General features: G+C 27.4%; 1 protein-coding gene across 1 annotated transcript in view; it reads right to left on the minus strand.

Moving 5' to 3' along the window:
• The window catches only part of LOC123295735 (ATP-binding cassette sub-family G member 4-like), an 81,254-nt gene that overhangs the window by 17,200 nt on the left and 38,342 nt on the right, over nt 1-25,712 (minus strand). The window contains exon 2 of the mRNA XM_044877177.1: nt 5,977-6,094. Within this exon, the coding sequence (XP_044733112.1) occupies nt 5,977-6,094 (118 nt within the window). The remainder of the gene's footprint in view (nt 1-5,976; nt 6,095-25,712) is intronic.

Below are 25,712 nucleotides of genomic sequence, written 5' to 3' on the forward strand. Positions count from 1 at the left end.
TTTAAAAATTTATGTTAATAAATAGTTTTGTAATAAAATTAACAGTGGCGTAGAATTAGATCTATCATCAGGAAATGAAAGTCTATTTATTAGTTTTATATTATTGATTTTTTAATCTAAAAAGGTAAAAAAATTATCAAAAATTAATAAATTATATTTCTAAATTTTTTTATTGATATTTCGTTTTTAATTTGAAACCATTCTGTTTTGGAATTGCTATTTTCAGTACCGGATTTGATGGAACCTTTTTTTTATCGAAATCTACATATAGAGTGGTCCATTTTAATCTATTATGGCTAATAGTTCGATTTGTAGTCAACCAATCGAAAAATAACAAAATTGGCATACTTTGATGGGGTTAGTTCTTCGAGTTGCTTTAATAGTCAATCTAGATCCTAAAAGTTAATAGGTAGAATAACACTTTAAATTAGAAAGTTGGGCCTCATAACAAAGCTAAAAGTTTGTTTTGAAAAAGTTTTACAGAAAGCTTTTTTCCTAACCATATATCTACTAATGTGAGAGCTTTTGATCAGAATGATCATAAGAACATTTAAGGCATTTTACTTGATTGTTTTTGAGCATGCGTTTTGTACTATACCATGTGTGTTTGTACCATCTAGGCATATACATATCTGTAGTATGACAGAATACATCCGTTTAGTAATGCATCTAAGCGAGAGGTATTATATACATGTATTGAACACTCGTTGGAAGACGCTTGGAGAGTGGGAGTTTTTTAGTTACAGATAACTAGTAAGTTCATCAATCATCACTGCATACAACAGAAGATCTGTCGTATCGTATCTGTATATAATACCTCTCGCTTAGATGCATTACTATAAACGGATGTATTCTGTCATACTACAGATATGTATATGCCTAGATGGTACAAACACACATGGTATAGTAGTCCTTTTCAGGTAAATAAACATAGATTTAATCTTTTAAAGTGTATCTTGTATATTTTTTGGACAAATATTTTATTTTAGCCCAAACAAAACAATCTTAAATGCACCATTCTTTTTAATAATTTGAATATTATTTTTGCTCTTAATTACTATAGAAAAATATTAAAGAAAATAATTTTTTTTTTTTTTTTTCAAATAATTTATGTATTTGTAAATAAATAAGTGGTATAAATTATATGTAATAGTAGCGAAAGTTGATTTTTATTTGTAAACGTCTGTCTATGGTAAATAATTTTCACACGTGTTCTAATTTTTATATATCTATTTACCTATAACAGAGAAATAGAAAAATTTTTTAAAATCATATTTAAAATATATTAAAAAAAAACTATTTTATATGCTTAAAAAAAAGCACTAAAAGTTAAAAATAAAATCAGACAAGAAGTGAATTATCAATTTAAAAAGAAATTATTTAAAAGAAAAAGTCTATTTTTTCCGATTACCATATACAGTAGATCGATTTAAATTAGTCACGTTAAAGCCTCAATTACTAAACTTTCGTGTACTCAATCTTCTAGGAGGCAGGCAAACATAAAATTGTTATTTCTACACGAGCTAACAATCAATTAAAAACTTTTTGAAGTTGGAATTTTATAATTATGCTGTATTTCGATGTACTTTATTACTTTGCAATACACGTGGTGATACTTATACTCCCATCAAATTAGGTGAAATTTACTGAAGTTTTAGACGAAGAAATACTATCTATCTCAAGCTTTTACTCGAAAACTATGCATTTTAGAGAAACAATAACTCAATCCAAAGTTATCGGGCGTAAAATTTCCAATCGATTTATATATATAAACTTGTTTTTAACTCCCGTATTTTCTGAAAAATCGATATTTAAATAAAATTTTCCGTGTTTTTCCACAAATTTCAAATCAACGATAAAATTTGACGCTCTAAAACTTTGGGAAGGAGTGCTCTTTTCTCTAAAATGCATAGTTTTTAGAGGAAAACTGCAAAAAACGCGGAAAATTTATATATCTATTTTTCTGAAAATGGGAAAATCAAAATATATATAGATCAGTAAGAAATTCTATGCTTAACAACTTTTATTTGAAATACTTTTTCCCAAAAAATGCACAGAAAAACACGGAAAATTGATGTAGATTTTTCAGAAAATATGAAAGATAGGGAAAAGTTGATTCATACAAATCGATCAGTTTATGCTCGATAACTTTTGACTGGCCTATTTTTTCTCTAAAATGCATATTTTTCGAGTAAATTGCAAAAAATTGCGGAAAAACGTAGATAAAAAGCTAAAACTTGGGATTGCTGCCTCCAAAGGTTGATTTAATGAAATTTCAATCTAATTTGATGGGAGTATAGACAAGTTCACTTAACAATTTACATCTAATAACTTTAGTACCTTATAATTACTAATTATTAGCTTTACGATGACTTTTGACGTCATTTTATTCATAAAAAAAATGCATGTCGAGGTAATAATGAATACTTGCACCTAGTATGAATTTAAAAAAAATATATATATTTTAGTTAAAAAGGAAATACCTATGTATTTTTTATGGTTAATTAAGATTTTATTAATTTTAATTATCATTGACTTTGTGTAAACCTAATAACTATAATTATACAATTATATTAATTAATGTCACGTTTGATTTTTTATACTTTGTATTCGCACCGTGCATGAGTTTTAATTCAGACGTTATCATGGTAACTATATATTACTTTATTAATATATTTATATAGGTTTACATATAACTCTATGGATTCCTTATATGGTTTATATTGAAAATTATATATTATTTTGTAACTAAATTTAAATTATGTTAATTTACATATACAAGTGAAATTTAAAAAACCTTCGACAAATGCGATTTATTTCTTGCAATGGTCTCAATCAAGTCGGTTCGACTGTTTAATATCAAAGTGATGGTCAAGGACATCAGATGAGATGAAAAGGATACTAAGAGAGATATCATTTTTTGGTACAAATGGTTTGGTCCGGCCATAGTCGAACCAGAAGAAATTAGGAAACTCAGGGCTAGACAAATCCTGGGTTTCAGTACATCAGTTGGTTATAATAGCCACTGAAAGCATCGAGCATAGCCCGCTAACCTCCATACCCATACCCCATACCCATTTTGACAGAACTATTTACATAATCAAATGGATATATTGTATAACATATATTGAAAATCGCGTGTGTTACAATTAATAAAGGTTTGATATTATAATTTATTATGATATGCAAATAATTTAAGATCAAGGCTGGGGGCTAATAATGTGTCTGATCTTTTATGAATACTTAATTGAATACCTACCTATATCTATACCACCTATATAATTTCTTGTTTTATGATTGTTATTATTGATTAAAAATTAATCGCGTACAGTCTTAATGAAAAAAGCTTTTTAAAATAATGATAATGGCCAAGAAGTTTCCGGTGGGCCAGTGACCTCAGAAAGGGTCCAAATTAGGGGAGAAACTCTACGGAACCCTAGATTCGCACTTGAAACATAGCTAAGAATCCTAAATTCAGGCACACACAAACACACACACAGTCAGACACAAACACACAGCGGTCAAACTTATAACACCCTTCTTTTTTTTTTTAATCGGGGGTTAAAAATAAAAGATAGGAGGTTGCAAATTTGTTGTTAGTTTCGAATAGTCGGCCAATTCGATTCAATTTATCATCAAAATTGAAGTTCATTCGGTTCAATTTATCATTAAAGTTGAAAATAAGGTACAAATAATTTCAACCCTAAAAGGGGGTGTTATAAGTTTGACCACTATGTGTGTGTGTCTGTCTGTCTGTGGCATCGTAGCGCTAAACGGAAGAAACGATTTAAATTTTTTTGGTTTCATTGGAAAGGTAATTTAATGGAGAGTGTTCTTAGCTATGATTAGAGTTCCGTACCCGAAAAATTTGTCGGAGGTTTTTTAAATTTTGTAAATTTCACTTGTTTTAATTTAGATTGTAATCATATTTTTTAAATTTTACATTAATTTGATGGTTTTGAATAGATATCCGTTCTTTTTCGTTGATGTGTAATTTTTGGTAAAAAAAAAAGTAATTTTGACTCTAATTTTCAAAATAAACAAAATTATTGTGTAAAAAAATGTAATAATAATAATTACTCATTAGATTTAAAATGAGAAAGTAAAAAGATTTATCGTAAAATACTCTGGAGAAAGTTATATGAGAGAGAAGAGTTCTTTCTGTTCAATGGTTTAGATACACATTTAGAACATAAAATACCAAATAAGTGCTAATAAAAGAGAAAAAATTGTGTTAAAATATCATCCATAAAAAGTAGAAAGGAGTTACGAATTTCTTAAATTTTATAGATAATTTTTATTAGTTTTATATCCTGCTAATAAATCAAAATCAATTTAAACAAGTGAAAATAAATATCATTGACTGAGTTAACTGTTGAAATACCCTGTATAGAGACAGTATTTACAATCAGTGTTTGTATTATTTTAAATAAGATGGAAAACTTAAACAAATCGACTTACTTATGATGGCCTTTCGGGCGCCAGTTGTTATTAAAAAAAACGTTTTTCCAAAAAACTTTTACAAGATTTACTAGTTGAAGCCACTTACAAATTCTCAACTCTCTATCTTTTATAATTTTGGAGTAAATGATCACCAAAGTTTTCCCAAGAATCTCGGCCAAATTTACAAACAATGTTTCAAACAAAAGTTGTTTACTTAAACTTTTATTCCACTTGTAAGGGATTTTAAGATGGGTCCAATGATTTGACATGCGTCAAGACTCAATTGACGTATGTTGCTCGTTTACGAACTCTTTACGTCCACGCTATAAAAATTTCAGCTTGATATCTCTTTTCGATTTTGAGTTATTTTGTTACGAATGAACAAACGAAAATGAACTAATCAGGTGATTTTATGAACACCTTTACCTAAATTTCTTTCATACTATCAATATTTTTAAGTGTTACAAACTTGGGACTAAAAATACCCGTGATTAAGAATATCAAAAACAAATTTCGTGGTGAAAAAAATTATATTTAATAAAAAAAACAAATTTAAAAACTTATCAAAATAAAAAAAATAATTATCGTAGGAGTCGGATAGTTAAAATTAAATTGTGTGAACATATCCGGTATTTGTAAGTAAACAAATTATTTTAATTAAAGTAAAACTATAATTATTTCATAAAAATTAGATGGAATTTTTTAAAAACCGCAAAACAATTACATTTTTATGCAATCATGTAATTTCTTAAAAATTTCTATCTTTTTAAACTAAACTTTGTGGGTTTTAGTCAAATCATAATTTACTTTCTTTAAATTTATAGTCAAAATTTTTTATTTAAAACTTTTGTGAAGAAAAAATTAATTATTTCCTATGTCCCTTTGAAGTTTCGCACCCCTAGACATGTACCTAGTTGCCTTATGGATAATCCGCCCTTTACTGCAATTTTTTATTTTAAATTTATTACTTTGTTTGTGTAGGTATAACGGCTGCCCTTAAACAATGTACAACCGTGTGCATGAATAACATATTCGTTGTGTGCGTAGTCATGGTAGGGACAATAAAATCGATGTCAGCGCTTCCAGTGAAAAATTTTGGCGATAAAGGAGGCTGTTATGACTAATTTGCAGTTCTTTACATGTTAATTTTATGGATAAGTCAAATTAAAATTATTGAAAAACACTAATTAATTAAACTTAATGAATTAAAATTTGTGAAAATAAGAAATCAAATTGCATAAATATTATTTTTTAAATATAAATTATCATAATTATTTATTTAAATTTGTGAGACAATTTTAAATTTTCAAGTCTTAAATGCAATCCATACAATTATGTATGCATCCATACAATTCTATAATTAAAGTAGTGTATCGATACCGTGGAAACGCCTCCAATAAAACTCACACACGGTGCGAATAATATTATTTGATGTAATTCGTTAATAAATGATAACAAACGATTAAAATTGATTTAATTAATTAGAAAATTTAAAAAAAAGTAGTTTTTTAAACATAATACTAATATACATACTTATATCCAGCTAATAAATTTAATAATGTACTTTTGCCAGCTCCTGATGGACCCAATATTGCTGTCAGTTGCCCTGAACGAAATTGACCACTTATATTTCTTAAAATTAATTTCGTTCCTGAAACAAAAAGAAAATCCGCTGTTAAACAAAAGAAAATGAAGTTTAAAAGAATGTTAATATAGTGATTCATAAATTAATTTAATCCAAAAAAGTAATTAATTCGGTACCTCGAGCTTCAGAGTACCTACGTAAAATTATTTTTAATTCGACCACATGAAGATTTAATTATAATATTCCAGGAAAACATGATTGGAAATTTTCCTTTTTGATTGACAATTTCAAAATATTTTAAAATTCTTTAGTATATCGAATTTTAATTATGTTATTAAACACAATAATATTAACCTATACCTACATATTTTTGTTTGCTAATTTTATTAAGACAAGGTGTCTCAAAAGCCACGATAAATGAATTTCTAATAATAGTTTGTTTTTACAAATATCACTGATTTTTGTCGTATTATGCTTGGACTACATACTAGGGGCGTTATATGACGGCTCTGATCACCTACGAGTGCAAAGCTTCTTGACAATATATAAGATGAAAAGTTAGAATAAAATTTTTCGATATCTGGAATAATTTTCAAAATATTGGAAATTTTGTTTTATTATTTAGCTTTCGATGAAAAATTGTATTCTTATTTTTCTTCTAGAGTCATGAAGTTATAACAAAATTCATCATTAAAGTTGAAAAAAAAAAAGATTTTCACTTATTCAATTATAGGATTATCTATCGCCAACACGAAAACCTTTGTACTAAATTAATCGATTTAGTTTGAGGTGTAGGAATTATTTAATTAATTAATATTATATAATAAAATTATATATTAGTTGACAATATTTATATTAACATTTATTTATTATTTATACATATTTATAACTTTGTAATAAATAATTACGTATGCTTTGATTTATTAACTATTTATTTTGTCACCTACAGATCGTTGTTGAAAAGCTTGCCATAATAAGTGGAACTGTCTGAGGTATATTTTCAACTTTTCTTTATTTCTGAACTAATATTATAAAGAAAAAAGATTTTTGTTTGTTTGTTTTAAGTATGTTGTATACTCAAAAAGTACTCAATCCATTTTTTAAATTCTTTCACCTATAAAAAACTACTTAAGTGAGTAACATGGGCTATATTTTATTTTCAAAATTATTAGGGTTACGTACCAAAAAATTAAGACCCATTAAATTGTGAACAAAAGATGAAAGTGAAGGCGAAAATATGGCAAGAAAGTTATTGTAATTAAAAGTAGCTAAGTGATAAGACTTCCGGTAGGAGTAGAAAAAGAGCCAGCTACAAAAGCAACCTTCCATATGAAAATTTCACCACTGAAAAAATAATCCACACGGTATACGATCGAAGCCTGTGGAATAGCATGTCAACGTTTGGTGCAACCAAACATGACACTATCATCATCTTATCAAGTGATAAGACATACAAAAAAATTATAATATAAACATTACGCCAATATAAAATAAAATGAATAAAATCAATAAATTCTAATATTTTTTTTATTAGAATAAACAATATGAATTATAATAAATCAGAACAATTTTCAAGGACTAATTACTAATTTATTAATTAAAAATAATAAAAATAATATTTTAGAATTTGTATGTTTGTATTATTATTGTATAATGTAATAATTCCTTCAATAAGTCAATAACAATATTAATAATACAATTTATTGCTTATTTAATTGAGAGGAATTTTAAAACCAGTATTATAATTGTGGTAAAGTTTGATGAAATATTTTTTTCCGGGGTTTTTATAAATAAATTGTTATTAATCGAATTTTTTTTTTTTTGTAGATATTTATTCACTGAAAATATGAAATTTTTTTAAATGAAGAACAAAGTACATTTTTGAAGCACACAGTTTAATTTAAGTAGTTTGATCTTTTAATTCTGGTTTAAAATAACTTGTATTTAGCAAAAATATAGATTAGAATCAATTAAATAGTACTATTAGGTTCGAAACATACTTTAAAGTTCAAAAAGTTGGCCTCGGTAAAATAACTCAAGCCTAGTCGGATTTTAAACTATCGATAGATTATGATCAAACGTTAAATCCAAAAAATAATTTCTTTAAACTTAATTCAAAAAATTTAATTTTATTGTATCACATCAAAACACAAGTGAAAAGTTTGGCAAAATATTAGCGGATTCTAAAGAAAATTCCATTCAAACCGGATAAAATTTGGCTGTATTATCAAATAAATCGATTTTTTGCACTTAATGAGATCATCAAAATCAAAAAATTTTAATTTGCTCTATCACATCCAAATTACATCCAATTTTTATAAACCAAGTATGGAATCCTACTAAATTTGAGTCATACTTTTCAAAGCTTTGGTTAAATTGGACCTATCTTTAACAGGTTTCAGTTTAAAAGATTTGCAATCTAACACGTTTTAATTACGCGGAATAACGCGATAATTTCTGATTTGTCCATAATGAAGTAAAATTTGTGCTATTGTTAAGTATATCTATCGTATCGTTTTAATAAATTAGTATGTGTTTATTATTTTTAAAAGACAACTATTGATTTAATAGTATGGAAGTCTGTGGTCATTGAACTAATCATGTTATTAGTGTTAAGTGGGTTGGTGTATATATAACATCCGTACTTTATTTTAAAATAAAATTGTGTCAAATTTAAAAGTTAAATAATAAACGTAAAATAACTTTATGAGGGATAGTTTAATACCTACTGAAAAAATCAAAATATACACAAATCGGTAAAAAATTTTATGCTATTAAACTTTGAACTAATGTACTATTGCCCTAAAATTTACAGTTTTCGATTAAATTTAAAAAGAATAAAAGGTGTCGTGGAACACCCGGTAGGAACTATTTATCTTTCGTACATTATTATTGCAGCACTTTTCAAATTCATGGCAATCTGAATCAATTGAAAAAGTTTTAATTCCCTAGGTGACCTAGGTGAAAATGGTTGGTTTTCGGTGTCGCTTTTTTATGTTACACTTTCCTTGCTTATACCTCCCAGCTCGCAAACAAATCAGAACGTTAATATGTGATAAACTGTGAAAAAACGCATAAAATTGTAGATTTTTCGAAAATCCCTACTTTTACCCACCGCAAGTCAAAAGCTAACTTGTTAATAACTTGTTTTATTGCGTGTATTTGGAATTGAGTAAAATATTTCAAATCGTGTTATTGCGTAATGAATCGATTATATAATGTTATTTATTGATTTGTACATTGTACTTCCTATAAAATTCTTTATTGATTTATACCATAAAATTCTTGGAAATGTGGAGAAAAATGTGTCATATGAAAACTTGTCAAGGGAATGTTGACTTGTCAAGGGAATAAGTACAATTATTAATAAATTATGTCCATATTCCAAAACGATATTAATTAGCGATTGCAAATTTTTTTTAATGATCAGGTTTTATTATTTGTAAATCCACATAACTTCAGGATGAATGGTTTTTACTATTTATGGTAATTTTCCCTTGAAGAAATATGTATAATTTCTTTTCATAACTTTATTAAACTGAGGAATTATCGAAACAATAAATTAGATAATTGAACATAATAGTACTTCCTTCTTTGTGTATAATTTATTATGTAAATAAAAATAATGTTTACAAATTATTATAAATGTGGTAATACCACATTTATCTTTACAAAAATGCTACGGGAGTCTTTCCGAAATGAATATGTCAGATATGTTTAGTATTTTTAAACGTCATTTTCTACTTAAAAGGCGTTGTAAGCTCTTAACGGCTGGTATTTTCTTGACCAATGCTTAGTTGGCATTCTAGGCCCAAGCTTGACTGGCATTCTAACCCTATTCTTGGCTGAAATTTCCTCGGCCAAGGTTTGGCTGGCATTCTAGGCTCAAGTTTGGTTAGTATTCTAGGCCCTTGCTTAGCAGGTATTTCCTGGACCGATGTTTGGCTGGCATCCTCGGCCGATGCTTGGTTGATATTCTAGGCCAATCTTTGGCTGTCATCTACGACCATTGCTGGCGGCTTAGAAAGGCCGATGCTTGGCTGAATTACTAGGCCCATGCATTTCTGGTATTCTAGACTCGTATTTTCTAAGTCTATGCTTGGCTATCATTCTAAGCCGTTGCTTGGCTGGTATTTTCTAGGCCCATGCTTGGCTGGTATTCTAAGCCCATGCTTGGCTGCTATTCTAGGCCGACACTTGATTAACATTTTAGGTCAATGCTTGGTTGGTATCTTAGGCCCATTTTTGGCCAGTTGACTGAATAACATTTATTGGCCAATGGTCGCCCGTAATTGCTCGCCAATAATCAACCAATGAACGGTTGCTAATTGTATGCCCAGTTAAAAAGCCAATGTACGGGATTTTTCTATCATTGGCGACTTTGTATAGGAAAAGCAATGTATTTTATATCGATTTTCAATGATTTTTTTCTTGAAAAAATGCATGGTTATCTAAGCTGAAATTTTAACCACATATTCTTTGAGTAAAAGTCTACTTAAAAAAAATTTTTGAGCTTTTAAATCATGCTCATACATGACAACAATGCTTGACAATTGTATAGAAAATGAATTTTATAAATAAATTATTTAAATAATAAAAAAAAATTAAATAATAGTTTTATTATAATTTAGGAAATAGACATCATTAATACATTAGTTACATTCATTGATATTATTTATATTTGTGTAATTATCTATAGATATTATGTATTTACGGAAAATAATTGTTTAAAGGTTGTGTAATCATTTATACATCCTTCAAATAAATGAAAAAGAACTAACTAGTTTAACAACTAATAAGTTTTTTAAATATATTCACGGTACGTTTTAGGATTCCGTACTATAAATTGCCGCTAACAAACTACCTTAATTGCAATAACAAACACAGTAAACGTAAATTGAATGACACGGTAAATCTAAAACAACAACGATATTTCGAAAATCAAAGGAAATATCGAAAAATTTTATTCTTATTTTTCGTCTATATTCATGAAGTTATAACAAAATTCATCATCAAAGTTGGAAATAAGTTATGTACAAAGAATTTCAACCGTAAATCTAAAATTGGCATGGCGATCGTATTACTTTAAAAGAAAGAAATTGATAGCACAATACGAGTTAAAAAGGGACAGCTGTTCTTCGCAAGTTTGCAACAGTTGAAAGGGTTGGAAAATAGTCAGATCAGCTTTGGAAAAAGTCACCAAGACAAGTTTTATTAGTTACATTAGACAGTAATTATCCTCAAAATAAATAAACTTCTTTTTCATACGCCCGTCTATTGCCTTATAACTGTGACAGTGATTTGATGTTATGGTTTCATTAAATTTTTTCAGACTAGTCTAATTTACATTGAATTGAAGTCGTTTATTAATTTTGAATGTGAATTTTTTTATAATTTAAATTTGCATATAATATTAAAAAACAATTTTAAATTAAACAAAATTATTAAAAATTGAATACTGAAGGCTACAATTTTAATAATTAAAAAAAATTGTATCCAAAATAACATGCTGCATTATTTTTACTAAACAATAGATACATTTTAAAACAATCAGTGGTGTATTTGACCTTTATTGGTCAGAAAAAACAGTATTGATAAATTATAGTTACTTTAGTTTCTACAATTTTGCTTTTGATAAATGTGTATCGTATACATATTTCAAGTTTTCGAACATTAAAAATGTAAATAGTTAAAAAAAATCGAGGAAACAAGAACTATGGATTAATGTGTGGTAAAATTTATTTTCTACAACTTTCGATAAATATTTAATAATTGTATTTTGTGGTTTTTTGTAAAGGAAAAACATAAGTCTCCGTAAATATAAGACTTTGAAAAAATATTTATGAAAATTGATTTAATAAAATTTTCGATAAATACTGCGTCTACAATTCTCAAATCTTAATGATATAAAAAAATATTTTATTATCTTTTTCGGGATGAAAGCTATAACTTTCTAACCATAAAGTTAAAAATAATACTATTGCAATAATTATTTTGTTATTTAACATTTTTTATTATTATAGTTTGTCCTAAATATTTTTTTAAAAAGAATATCTAAAAAAAATCAAACAAAAGATATTAAAAATGTATTAAAAATAAAAATTTTAATATAATGTATATGGGAGAGAGTTGTGTATCTTTGATCACAATTCACTTTTATATGTTACGGAATTCCGCAGTGCGATATCCGTGATTAAAAACAGTGACAAATATTAATAGTAATTTACTTTATTTTTATTTATAGGTAGGTAATTTTATTACAGGTATGACATATAAATTACATAATGAACCACATTAAATGTTAACATTATTTCTCTAGGCTGCTTTTTCCTAAGCGGTACATTTTTAGACCGCTACTCTATTTTGTATCAGCAGCCAGCAGGATAAGCTTGAAAATGAGGGATAAATCAAATAGTTTGATAAAGAAATAAAGAAGGCTTCACTTAATATTGCTTCACATTACGTATTTTTTGAGAGTTTAAATATTAAACAATTATCAATAACTAACTATGTCTCAACTCGAAGTCAGAAAAAATCCATCCTTATAAACTATGTTTATATTTTATAAATATTTATATCATGTAACATGGCATAATAACATAATGCACCATGAATCATACCATCACGGTGTATCTTGGATTACGTAAACCGTTTGTATTTGGAATCAGTAAGAAGATAATTAATCACATTCTTAGTATAATGTTTTAATGCTACAGACATAAATTGAATGTCTAAAAGGTACACCACTTTACCCTAATATTTTAAAAATTTTAATATAATGCTTGATAATTGTAATTTAGTATTTTTTTTTTCATGAATTCAGTGAACTAAAATTAACCCACAAAAATAATATTTAATTATATACCAAATCAAAATAAAATTATTATTATTATATTATCTATTGGTATATATGAATTTAGTAATTTTTTCTATTTTTTTTTTTTTAATATTTTAAGTAAATTTAGTGTCAAGATCAACTAGATTAATTTCATATAAAAAAAATGCAGACAATGCTGTAATAACTGATTATCTGTAACATACGGAACATTGAAAAATCAATCAACTATAGATGAATCCTATATTTAGAATATTTAGGTCATTATAGAATTGCTAGGTCATTTTATTTGAGGGATAAAAAAAATGCATTACTTCAAATAATTAATATTTAATTCAGTATTAAGTTTAAACTAATTTTATAAATAAGTCTAATTTTAAAATTTAAAAAAAAAAATTTGAAAATACAACACGAAATACTTTAGAAGTTATTAAAGTAAAACAAAAAATATAGTCGTTTAAATACATAATTAAAAACATACGGATTGGTCAATTAAATAAATTAATAAAATTAACGATGTTCCAGCATGGTATTTGCAGTTTCTATGTTAAAGCAATGGTACAATTTTTTTTTCGACAGAATTTAACGAAAAATTAAATTTAAGAATTTAATAATGCTTACTATTAATTCCCAAAGTTTCAGAAATTTTGACCGTTTAAAATGGGAAATAATTATGCCAACGTCCCAATTTCGATCAATTTACGTCAAAATTAATATCTCGAAAGTGAAAATTAATTTCTAAATTTTTTTTTTAGAATTTTATTGTATAAACATTTTTTTCTACTTTTTCTTCAATATATAATAATATCATAAAAAATAGTTGGAGAGACCGGACATTTTACATGCTTTAAATGGGACATGACCCTCAAAATCGCGAACTTTGTCTTTAAATATCTCGCGATCTAAACGGTCAAAAATTATGAAATTTTAGGAATTCATAAATAAAGCTATTATAAACCCGAGAAAAAAAATTCGGCCAAATCTGTCGAAAAGTGATTTCATGCTGGTACTACCTTAAAAGAATTTGAACTTTGAAAACTTTGAAGAGTAAGAAATCATAAGTGTCCTTATAATAAAACATGCATTTTACAAGTTAAACTCAATTTTGAGGCAGTTAGCGTTGAAGCATTTTTTTGAATGATAATGCATGGTAAGGCAAGTGGCGTACTGATTTGTACATCACAATAAAGAATACTTTTTAATATATCAGCTATATTGCTGTACAGTTTCATTAAAAACCAATCGCTACCTTTAGCGTGAAAGCGTAACAAACAAACAAACAAGCATGCATACTTTCGTATTTATAATATATAGAGAAGAGATGTAATTTGACCTAAAATATCCCGTCATTATATAAACAAAAAGTTTTATTTATTTACCAAACCAATGAATAAAGTTAATAATTAAATATTATGTAAATAATTGTACCGTAATTACCGACTATATGTAGACATAAAAATATTTTCTTATTATGATGTTTTCTAAATTAATAATAAATTTATTAATTGTATTCATAACAAATTAATTAATTAATTGTAATACTTAACAAATTGCGGATCATTAGGAAATTAATAATTTTATTTTTCCTCCAATCATTTTGTAAATAAATAAATAGAAAATACGGCAATTTTTTTTAAACAGTGATATTAATCAAAATATAATTATACTGATTCATGTCCGGTTACAAAAGAATTTTCATAGTAATATTGTAACCGATAACGCTAAAAAGTTTAATTTTTAAACGTAGTAGCTCAGTTGGTTAAGGCGTAACCAATTACGTTCGCGGTATAGGACATAGGGTCGCGGGTTCGATCCCCACCGTCGCAACAAAAATTAATTTAATTAATAGTTGTGATGGGTTGGTGTAGTGCAAGATATATGGATGAATGTGGTGCACTCAGCCTCTGAAAATAATTGAGGAGCTGATAAATGAAATTTTCAGCGAAAATGGTGGTAAAACACATATATGGTATCACAATGGGCTCTTTAGCATAAGTATGTCCTTCGTGGACAGCCAATATAACCTAACATTAAAAACCATACATTATTTAAAAAAAAAAATTAGTGTACTTTTAAGTGATTTAAGGCCATGTTGTAAAAGAATATCTATAAATATAAAATATGTACCGCTATAAATCTTCTAAAGAAAAAATCAATCATTAAAATCATTAATAGATGTTAATTGATCAATTATTTTTATTTATAACCTTAGAATTGCAAAAAATGTAAAACCTTGTATCTAAGTATGTCGTTGGGGCTCTGATAAAAATGCAAAAAACATCCGAAGTTCAAATGTAAAGGACAAACTTAATTGTTTAAAATATCCTATTTTAAGCGTTTCATAGTCCTTTATTTTATTTGAACAAATAGAAAAAAAAAAACGAAAATATTACACAGAAGGCGGGACTCGAGTCCAGGTTTTCTAGACGCGATTTACGGCGTAATCAACTCTGCCATTCCTGCTCTATGTCAGTGACACAAATTATATGGAATCTATTCATTTCGTTATTCTATTTGCATGTTTGTGTATATAGAACACACAAACGTTTTACACGATTATATAAGTCATACAAATTACATACAGTGTGTTCAAAAGTATCCACCTTTAATAACTTTTAACCTGATGTGATTATTGTTTTTAGTGAAAACAAGTCGATTTAGATATCTAGGGGAAAGTTCAAAAACGGTACCTAGAGAATTTAAGGTTTCACTCCATCACCACTAGCCACCCTAGCTTTGAAATTTCAAATGGCACTCTCTACTTTGTTATACCTCTTTTGAGCATAAAATTCTCAATTAAACGATAAAAAAATGGAATCGATCGATTGGTTCTTAAGATAGACTACACAGAAGATGAAAGTGTACGGCGAGTGTCTGACACACACACACACTTAGGACTTCATGCCTGCGCAGAATGTCGAAAATAGTGAATTTCTATTTTTCCTTGGTCGCCTGCACAGGTCACTATGCCTATGCAATTTGGGTTGCAGCGGCATATACACTCCGCTTTACCTTTGCGGGTTTATAGTTCTGCATAGGTTTACCTTGACCGGTTAAGTTCCCTGACTTTACAGAACATTTTACCTTCACAATCAAAATGAGATCTTAATTAATCGAATATATTTCCTTTTTACCTCCAGGTATTATTAGCTTTGATCGAAAATTCGAGGAAGTAACTCCAGTATGTGCCCGAATAATTAGCGTATTGAACACAGTTTATACTTAAAATAATTAAAAATCTCAGTTACTTTATAAATGTAATATAACTGTTAAAAAAGAAAGTTTTATTATCATTAATGATTCATTTATGGCCATGAACTAAAATTTATTGAGATAAGCAAACAGGAATTTTTTATAAACTTTCTGATTAATCATTTTATTATTGTAGTTCATTACACATTTTATATTATCAAAATAAAAGTTTGGTAAGCTAACTGTGCTGTTTTTTGTCATTCTATCAGTCATATTCTATTTGTCATATTTAATTTGCCATTCTATCAGTCATATTTATATCATCTGCTTGTTTCAAGAAAGACAAGTAAACTAAAGTTAATGACATGAACAATATTAAAGGAAATTATTAATCAATTTAATTTTAAAAAAAGTTATTTGAAATTTGCCAAGTATGTTAATGACCTGCCAAAGTGACGACTAACGTCTAAAATAAGAAACTTTATAAAATTTCTTTTACCTTTTGAGTGGTGGCGAAAATGATTGTGTCCTTGACTGCATTTGGGACGAATTGACTGACATTTCCGTTTTTTATTAAAAATATATATCTTAAATTTAGCCGGTAAAGATTTAAATGGGCTTGTGAAGGTCGCTATGTAAACTACTTGTATCTCAAACGAATTAGTATCCCGGTACTAAAAAAACCTTCTTATAATAAGTTATTAAAACTTTTTAGACAAATTTATGGTTTCTAATTAAATTAAAACATATAACTAATATAAATTTTTTTAATCCCATTTTAATTTCCTTTATTTTGATACCCTATTCGATAGCTCTGATTAATTTTCTTTTTTTTAACGTATTACTATTTCGTGCCAAAAATCCGCCATTTTGTCTTTTGTTTTTCAAACACCTATCTAAGACCACATAACAATAGCTTAACTATCGAAAACCATCGAACCGTTTTAAACATACGAGGTAATAAAGAAATTTACAAACAAATTATACATACAAGATACGAGCGAAAATATAATCACTCCTTGACAATCGGGTAATAAAAGATTGCAGAAAGGTTTTTGGTCGTCCGTAAATGAGAATGAATTGCATAAATTAAATAAAACTGTATAAATAATGCAGTATGAAAATGAATTTAAAAACCAACTGTATATATCCTTACATTAATTAATTATTACTTATTATGTCATTGACCTATTTAAAAACTTTAATGTGTATTACTTATGTTTGTGTGTGTGCACTTTGTCTTTGGTTCATTATGATAATAACTTAAAAAACTCGTGTACAGCAGAGCTCCATCACTAAAATTATATTTTCCCCTCATTATATACCTACTGCTTATTAAAAAATACGTTTTCAAAACTTCCCAGTATAGGAAGTTATTGTAATGCGCGCGGTTTTTGAAATCGAAATTTTCAACATTTTTTTTACGTTTCGTGGTTAGGACAAGGCATTAACACCACTTTGGAGAAGAAGTATGTGTGTGTACGAACGTTTGTGGATCCATAAGAAATTTCATAACATTCAGTCGAATCGTTTCGAGTCGGGGATTTTTTTTAAAAAACTTTTTCTTGATTGATACCACGCGAACAAAAAACAATATCGCTATCGTTGAAGTGTCGATATAAGAGTATTAACTGCAATATATGTTCGATACAGTGCAAAAGTCTATATTTTCAGGTAAAATAATAATTATGTATTATTTGATATATATCATCACTGCTTCTGCATAATAATTCAAAACAAACTTTTTAGTCATCACCATTTTAACACTTAATCTAATCTTAAACACTTAAGGATGTATGAGCATGGTAGTAGGGGCACAAATTTAAAAATAGATATTTTCAATTTTGATGATAAATTTATATTATTACTTGACGATATAAGACGAAAAGTAAGAATAAAATTTTTCGATATCTGGCTTAATTTTCAAAATATCGAAAATTGAAAATTTTGTTTAATTATTTAGCTTTCGATATTTCGAAAACCAAGACACATATCGAAAAATTGTATTCTTATTTTTCGTCTACATTCATGAAGTTATAACAAAATTCATCATCAAAGTTGAAAATAAGATATAAATAATTTCAACCCTTAATCTACCCTGCTCTTACATCCCTTATATGGACGGTGACACTTAGTTTTTTTCTTTTCTAATTCATTGCTAATATGTTTACTTTCTATTAAAAAGTTTTTTTAAAATTTGTTTTCATTCATTCCAAATGAAAATTATCAAAAACTTCCAAAATATGTCGTTTTTTGAGATTCCTCCATAAGAGCCAATGTATTTTATATCGATTTTTAATGACTTTTTTCTTAAAAATTTGCACGGATACCTAAGCTGAAATTTTAACCACATATTCTTTGAGTAAAAGACTACCTACAAACAAATTTTGAGCCTTTAAATCAAACATTGTTGTCATGCTCATACATCCTTAACTACTCTAATAACTTCTAAAGTATTTCGTGTTGTATTTTCAAACTAAAGTATTAAAGAAAATTTTTTTTACAGAACATTTTACCAAAATTTCTTTTCTCTGCGAAAAATCATCGAATTTGAAACCGCAATATGCCATTTGAAAAACGTTATTTTCTAGTTATTGAAATCTATTGGTCAATGTTTATATGAACAAGGGCAAGGGGTGATGCCTCTTTGCACGGAGGATGAAAAAAATTCTTGTTTCAAAATTATTCAGATAATTTTTTTTTTTTTGTTTTTTATAAGTTTTATAATTGCTGTAACTAATGACTACTTTGATATGACCATTGAAATGTGTCACAAAAATTAGTATTGAACTTTGATTAATATGATAATTACATAATTAAAATATTTTCTTATATTACAAATTACGTATTCATAATTTGTATTGCAGTTTTTTTTTTTATATAAAATAATTTTTTTTTTTTAAATAAGAATTCTTGTATTATTGAATTTAATTGACAGAACGATCTAAGTTCAAGTTCTTTGCTGACTAATTTAAATACTATTGTTTCTATATTGAGTTTAGAAGTATTTAAGAAGAGATAATTATAATGTACGAGAAAATTGCATTTAAATATGTTATTAAAAGATAATAGTCGTTATAGAACTATTGTATTTCAATAATTACTGATTAATTATATTTTATATATAGTTATTTGCAAGTACCTACCTGTCTATTAAAATTACTAAGTAATTCCATCAAATTCTAATTTTACCAGAAAAGCTCCCGTAGTGAAACCGAGGATGGTCCGGTTCCTATAATAGCTCACTTAAAAAAAAAATAATTATATGCGTAAAAACTACCACAGACAATAAAGCAACCCCACCTATACACAAATACGACGCCATTTGGCCATCTTAAGGATGTATGAGCATGGTAGTGGGGGCACAAATTTAAAAATAGATATTTTCAATTTTGATGATAAATTTATATTATTACTTGACGATATAAGACGAAAAGTAAGAATAAAATTTTTCGATATCTGGCTTAATTTTCAAAATATCGAAAATTGAAAATTTTGTTTAATTATTTAGCTTTCGATATTTCGAAAACCAAGACACATATCGAAAAATTTTATTCTTATTTTTCGTCTACATTCATGAAGTTATAACAAAATTCATCATCAAAGTTGAAAATAAGATAAAAATAATTTCAACCATTAATCTACCCTGCTCTTACATCCCTTATATGGACGGTGACACTTAGTTTTTTTTCTTTTCTAATTCATTGCTAATATGTTTGCTTTCTATTAAAAAGTTTTTTTTTAATTTGTTTTCATTCATTCCAAATGAAAATTATCAAAAACTTCCAAAATATGTCGTTTTTTGAGATTCCTCCATAAGAGCCAATGTATTTTATATCGATTTTTAATGACTTTTTTCTTAAAAATTTGCACGGATACCTAAGCTGAAATTTTAACCACATATTCTTTGAGTAAAAATCTGCCTATACAAAAATTGTGAGTCTTTAAATCAAACATTGTTGTCATGCTCATACATCCTTAAGTCAATCAAAACTCAAAATTGTTACAAAACATAATATAGTGTAGGCGCTGAGTGAGTTTCGTATGCATTTACAGGGTCCCCCTCATAAGGAGTGTATTTCGACGTATTTTGACCCGATAAACCCGAATTTTTAACTTGCTCATCGCTCAGAGTTGGAAGAAATTTGTTATAAACAAATTAATTGTTTATACGATCATAGCTCTTGAACTATTGAAAATTTTAGGAAACAATTTTGTACCATTTTATTCTACATGAAAAAACACATATTTTTTTTTTTTTTTTTATTTGTCTTGATACGATCAACAGAACCGGAGATATGGTTAAAACTGTAAATAAAAATGATATTGCATAAGGTTGGCGCGCAGCGCTTGGTTTGAAAAGTCCATAGATTGGCCAATAAATAATTTTTTTGTTCTTTAAGGTACTCATTCTAAAGGTATGAGTCTATATTTTAAATTCTGATTTTGGTATACTCATTTATAACAAAATATAAGGAAAAAGTAGTTTAACCATTTATTTTGTGGGCCATATCTGATAGACACTTTTCGAAACAATTTTCAAAATATTTTAATTTTCAATGATCAAATTCTTAAGTATCTGGATGGCCGAGCTTTACTCGGAATTTTTTGAGTTAAAAAGACAAAAATTTTATCACTAATATAAAAACCATTTTAAATGTCTCCACACAAATATCAATTTTAATGTCCCGGCAATGTACTTTATATCGTTGCTAATAGACGTCAGGAAGAGTCACATTTTGCTGTTAATATTTTAGTTTTCCCAGAAAAATTCTTAAAATAAGACCTAGCTAGATCGATTTTTTGCCCCAAAAAAACCCTACATACTCATTTTTAAGAAAATCCTTGGAGCCGTTTCCGAAATTGCTGATGAAAAATGTTGATTCTTTGAACGGTTTCGTTTAGCAAAAATTAACTCTCAAACGGAGTAAATATCAGAAAAAACTAAACGAAAAAATTTGCACATGTTTTTCAAATATTTTCAGATTTTTATGATGCTTTTTTCAAACATAGCATTCTTCAAAGAAAGGTCAAGCCAATTTTTCAAAAATTTATAAACTTCTGAATATGTTATAGATGAAATGCAGTTTTTTAATGACATAAAATCGCTACACGGAAACATTTTTCACGTGTATTTCAAATATTTACTGTTTTTATGCGTTTATCTAGCATTGCATTCCTTTAGGAAACCTAAGAGGCCTAATAAAGCATTTACAGAAAAAATAAATTTTTAAAAAAACTAATAAAATTCTTGATATGCGTAAAATTAAAACAAAAAAAAATTTATTACCTATTGTTACAGTGGTAACTTAAACGTCAGAAAAACCTCTATTTTCCAAGTAATTATGGATAATCAAGGTTAAAATAATTTATCGGAAAACAGAGGATATTGAACATAATTAAAGGTAGTTATTTTTATTAGATTTGATCATGAAATATAGGTAATATTAATTGATAAAAATATTTTTATACCATGTATAAATGAAATATACATAGTATATTAAGTTTAGTCCCAAGTTTGTAACGTTTAAAAATAATGATGGTAGGAAAAAAATTTTGTCATAGGTGTTCATAAAATCACTTAATTAGTCCATTTCCGGTTGTCCGTCCGTCCGTCTGTGGACACGATAACTCAAAAACGAAAAAAGATATCGAGCTGAAATTTTTACAGCGTACTCAGGACGTAAAAAGTGAGTCAAGTTCGTAAGTGAGTCAAGTTCGTAAATGAGCATCATAGGTCAATTGGGTCTTGGATCCGTAGGACCCATCTTGTAAACCGTTAGAGATAGAACAAAAGTTTAAATATAAAAAATGTTCCTTATCAAAAATTAAACAACTTTTGTTTGAAACATTTTTTCGTAAACATCACTGTTTACCCGTGAGGGCGCCAATTAGGCGGAAATTTTATAATATGTACTATACTTGATTATCAGTTATGCATGTGTCACATGTTTGTATGTGTAATGTGATAAAGAAATCAACACTGACTATGCATGGTATTTCAACAATTAACTCAGTCAATTGTTTGTTTTCACTTGTTTTTGATATCGTTTTTTTTACAATATTTTGAAGGATTGCACGATATCATTGTTCGCCTTCGAATATGATTAGTTGTGCATGAAATGCTTTAGTGCATTCTTTATATAAGTAGTACTTGCCAGGAAATAAATATAATTGCATACACTTAGTCATAAACTTGAATATCCAACGTCGCGTCGCGTTTTTTAAAAAAATATTTAAAAAATCAAAAAACCCGACTGAGTTAAATATAAACTGAAAAGAAAAAACAAGTTCAGCAGTTTACATAGCGACTTTAAAAGTCAGGTTACAACAGTCTGAACATGGCTCGAACCTACCCAATGATGGGTTCCGACTGTTAAAGTCGCTATGTAAACTGCTGGACTTGTTTTTGTCCTTTTTCAGTTTATATTTAACTCCTGGACCTTTTCTAGTTAGGATTTTCAAATACCTTTTCAACGATAGTAAGTGATTGATGATTTTGAAGGGGTACCCCTTCAAAAAATGGTAAAAAATCGAAAAAAAATTATGTTTCGGAATTTGATGAAACACAGTTTATAAGGTATAAATGACCCAAAAAATTCAAAATTCATTTAACGATTGGGCGGGTAATTTTTGAGATATAAAGAAAAATCGATCAAAGGACTCGTTTTTTTCAAAATCTACCTGCCCAATCGTGAAATGAACTTGATTTTTGAATTTTTTGGGTCAAAATTGCCTTATAAACTAAGTTTTATCGAATTCTGAAACAGAAAATTTTTTTTGATTTTTTTCCAACCCAACCCAACTCAACCCAACTTCAAAAAAATTCAAAAAATTTCAAAAAACGAAAAAATTTTGTTGCTTCGGAATTTGATGAAACACAGTTTATAAGGTATAATTGACCCAAAAAATTCAAAAATCGGGTTCAATTAACGATTAGGTCGGTAATTTTTGAGATATCGCCAAAAATCGATCCAAGGACTCGATTTTTTCAAAATCTACCAGCCCAATGAAACACAGTTTAGTAAATGTTCGTCCAATCGTCAAATAAACTCGATTTTTGAATTTTTTGGGTCAAAATTACCTTATAAACTAAGTTTTATCGAATTCTGAAACAGAAAAAATTTTTTGATTTTTTCGATTTTTTTCCAAGGAATACGAAGCCATCCCAATTGCTGTTGTTTTTCCAACTGATTTTACTGTAGTAATGAGAAAAACTCTCTCTTACAGCTGTTAAAAAATGATTATTACGTTAATCGTTTTAATATTAATTCAATGATACCCTGCTTGACATAATCGTCGACTTTCATTTTTTTTTATTTTTCACAATACGTCTGATGGTTGCCATATTGAATGTTCATTATTGTAATATCTTCAGTAGCACTCGTACGTACAATTAATTATTCAACAGGTTTTACACATAGGTAGTCGATATTAATATATTATTAATAACATTTAGTTAATTAAGAGGAACATAAAGAAATATTTTCCTGCAATTAATTTTCTAATTGTATTGTAAAATCGAATTTAAATGCTTCAACGATTTCATTGAAAAAATTTTAAATTATTGTCGGATAGCGTAAAAATTATAAAACACTTTCGTGTTGCCTGTAATCGCCTATTTTATGGTATTGTCATTAAAAACATTTTTATAATTTGTATACCATGTATATATGAAATATATCAAGGTATACTAAGTTTAATCCCAAGTTTGTAACGATAGAAAATATTGATGCTACTGAAAAGTAAAAATATTATTTTTATGAGTCATGACTATTTGTAAAAGCTTAAGGCGCTCAATATAGAATTCAATGTCTTGAAGGAAAAGGCTCATTCATTTTGTTCTTTGAACAATGATTCGGAGTATCTCAATGTATGTTAAAACTTTGTTTGTTCGAGTGAAATCTTGCAACTTAGATTTATATTGAGTTTTTCAAGCTTCAACAAATAGTCAAGTATGAGTAACTCATAGAAAAAATTATTTTCCACTTTTTAGTACAATAAAAGCTTATGCTTTAAAAATTTTTTATTTTCATTTTAAATTTGTTCTCAAGTGAAATTTAATTTCTTAAATGATTGTGTCCTTTATTGCCGAATTTTTTGGTGATAAACAAGATAAAAGCCATAAAAAAAATCAACCAAATTAACTTAGATAATTTTTTTATTTTTAATTTCATCATAATTTGATCTTGTTATAAAAAACTATTACTTGGTTATGCTAAAAAGAATATTGATTGATAAATAGACGATTAATAATTCTTAATGAGAATAATCACGAGATACTTATCTCACCTTGTGCTAATAGGTAAAACGAACCTTTAACCCTTAAGTGAACCATCATTAACACGTTCAAAGGCTACCCGCATCATGAAAATTAATTAAAATAGAAGGAGCCATGACTATCTATCTATACGGGTAAGTAAATTACAGTAACCTACTTTTTGAGTTTTCATAGTTAAACCTAAAAAAACAAGGATTTGTGACATGCTTCACGGTTTATTTTGCAGACTTGACATAGATTTGATTTAAATGTAAAAATAATTAATCTTATAAATCAAGTAAATAATTATGTTATCAAAAGTAATATTATATTTCAAGAGTGAAGGACGTTCCCAAAAAATCACGTTTTCTTAGGATCATCTTTAAATCGTGTATATGCATTCCGATTAATGCCCTCTATAAGCGGTTAAATTTTTTAATACTACTTACGGTGTTAAATTTATAGATTTGAACTGTTAAAGTTTGTGTTTTTAACATGTAAATTATATATTGGAGTGTTTTTAAACCAGGCATGGGCGAGTCATTTAAAGTCGAAGTCACCATTGTTATAAGTTTATTGTGTGCCATAAACTTTATTTTGTGTCTCTTTATCCAAGTCCGCATTAAGTCCGCATTACTCATAGAAGAGGAAGTGAGACGGGTATAAGACTCTTCTACCTATTTCAGTTTCTCTAATAGTAATGAAATGGATAGAAAAAAAATGTTGTCTCTCTGTCTTACTAGTATTTTAGGTTGTCACTGTCTTACTCGTATGTTAAGTTAGGAGTCCGAGTAAGTTTCTGTAAGCCACGTTTGCCCATGCCTGTTTTAAGGTATTCTTAATTATGTAAAAAGGCTAATTTTCTTAAGATTGATTTGGAAAAATAATATTCATTAGTTAAAAGCAGTTTTATCCATAAACTACATTTAAAGTGATCAAATGAATGGTATTTGCGTGTTATTTCTTTAATAAGTGATGTTCTCTAAGTCTTTAGGCATCAAAATTTCAAAAACTATGGTACTACATATCGAAAAATTGCACCTACTTGTAGTTTTCGAATTTTCTCAAGTTGTAAAAGAATCCAAAAAATTTGAATCGTAAGTCCCAAATATTTGCATATAATAATCTTTTTTTGGGAACGTACTTCGAGTAAATTTTTAAACATAAACAGGAATACTATCATAAGATCATCTATGTATTTTATCCGAAAAAAATTCATGCGTTTAGCTCGCGAAATATGAATCAAATTTAACAAGTTATTCTAATAATAAATTATTAATTGAAATAATAAAAAAAATTATTAAAAAAATGTAAATTATGTATTCATAAAATTATAGTGATGCAATTATAAAAGGTAGGTACGTACCTAGTCATTAAACAATAAGTAATAATTGCAT

Source organism: Chrysoperla carnea, chromosome 3 (assembly GCF_905475395.1).
Source record: "Chrysoperla carnea chromosome 3, inChrCarn1.1, whole genome shotgun sequence".
Lineage (NCBI taxonomy): Eukaryota > Metazoa > Arthropoda > Insecta > Neuroptera > Chrysopidae > Chrysoperla > Chrysoperla carnea.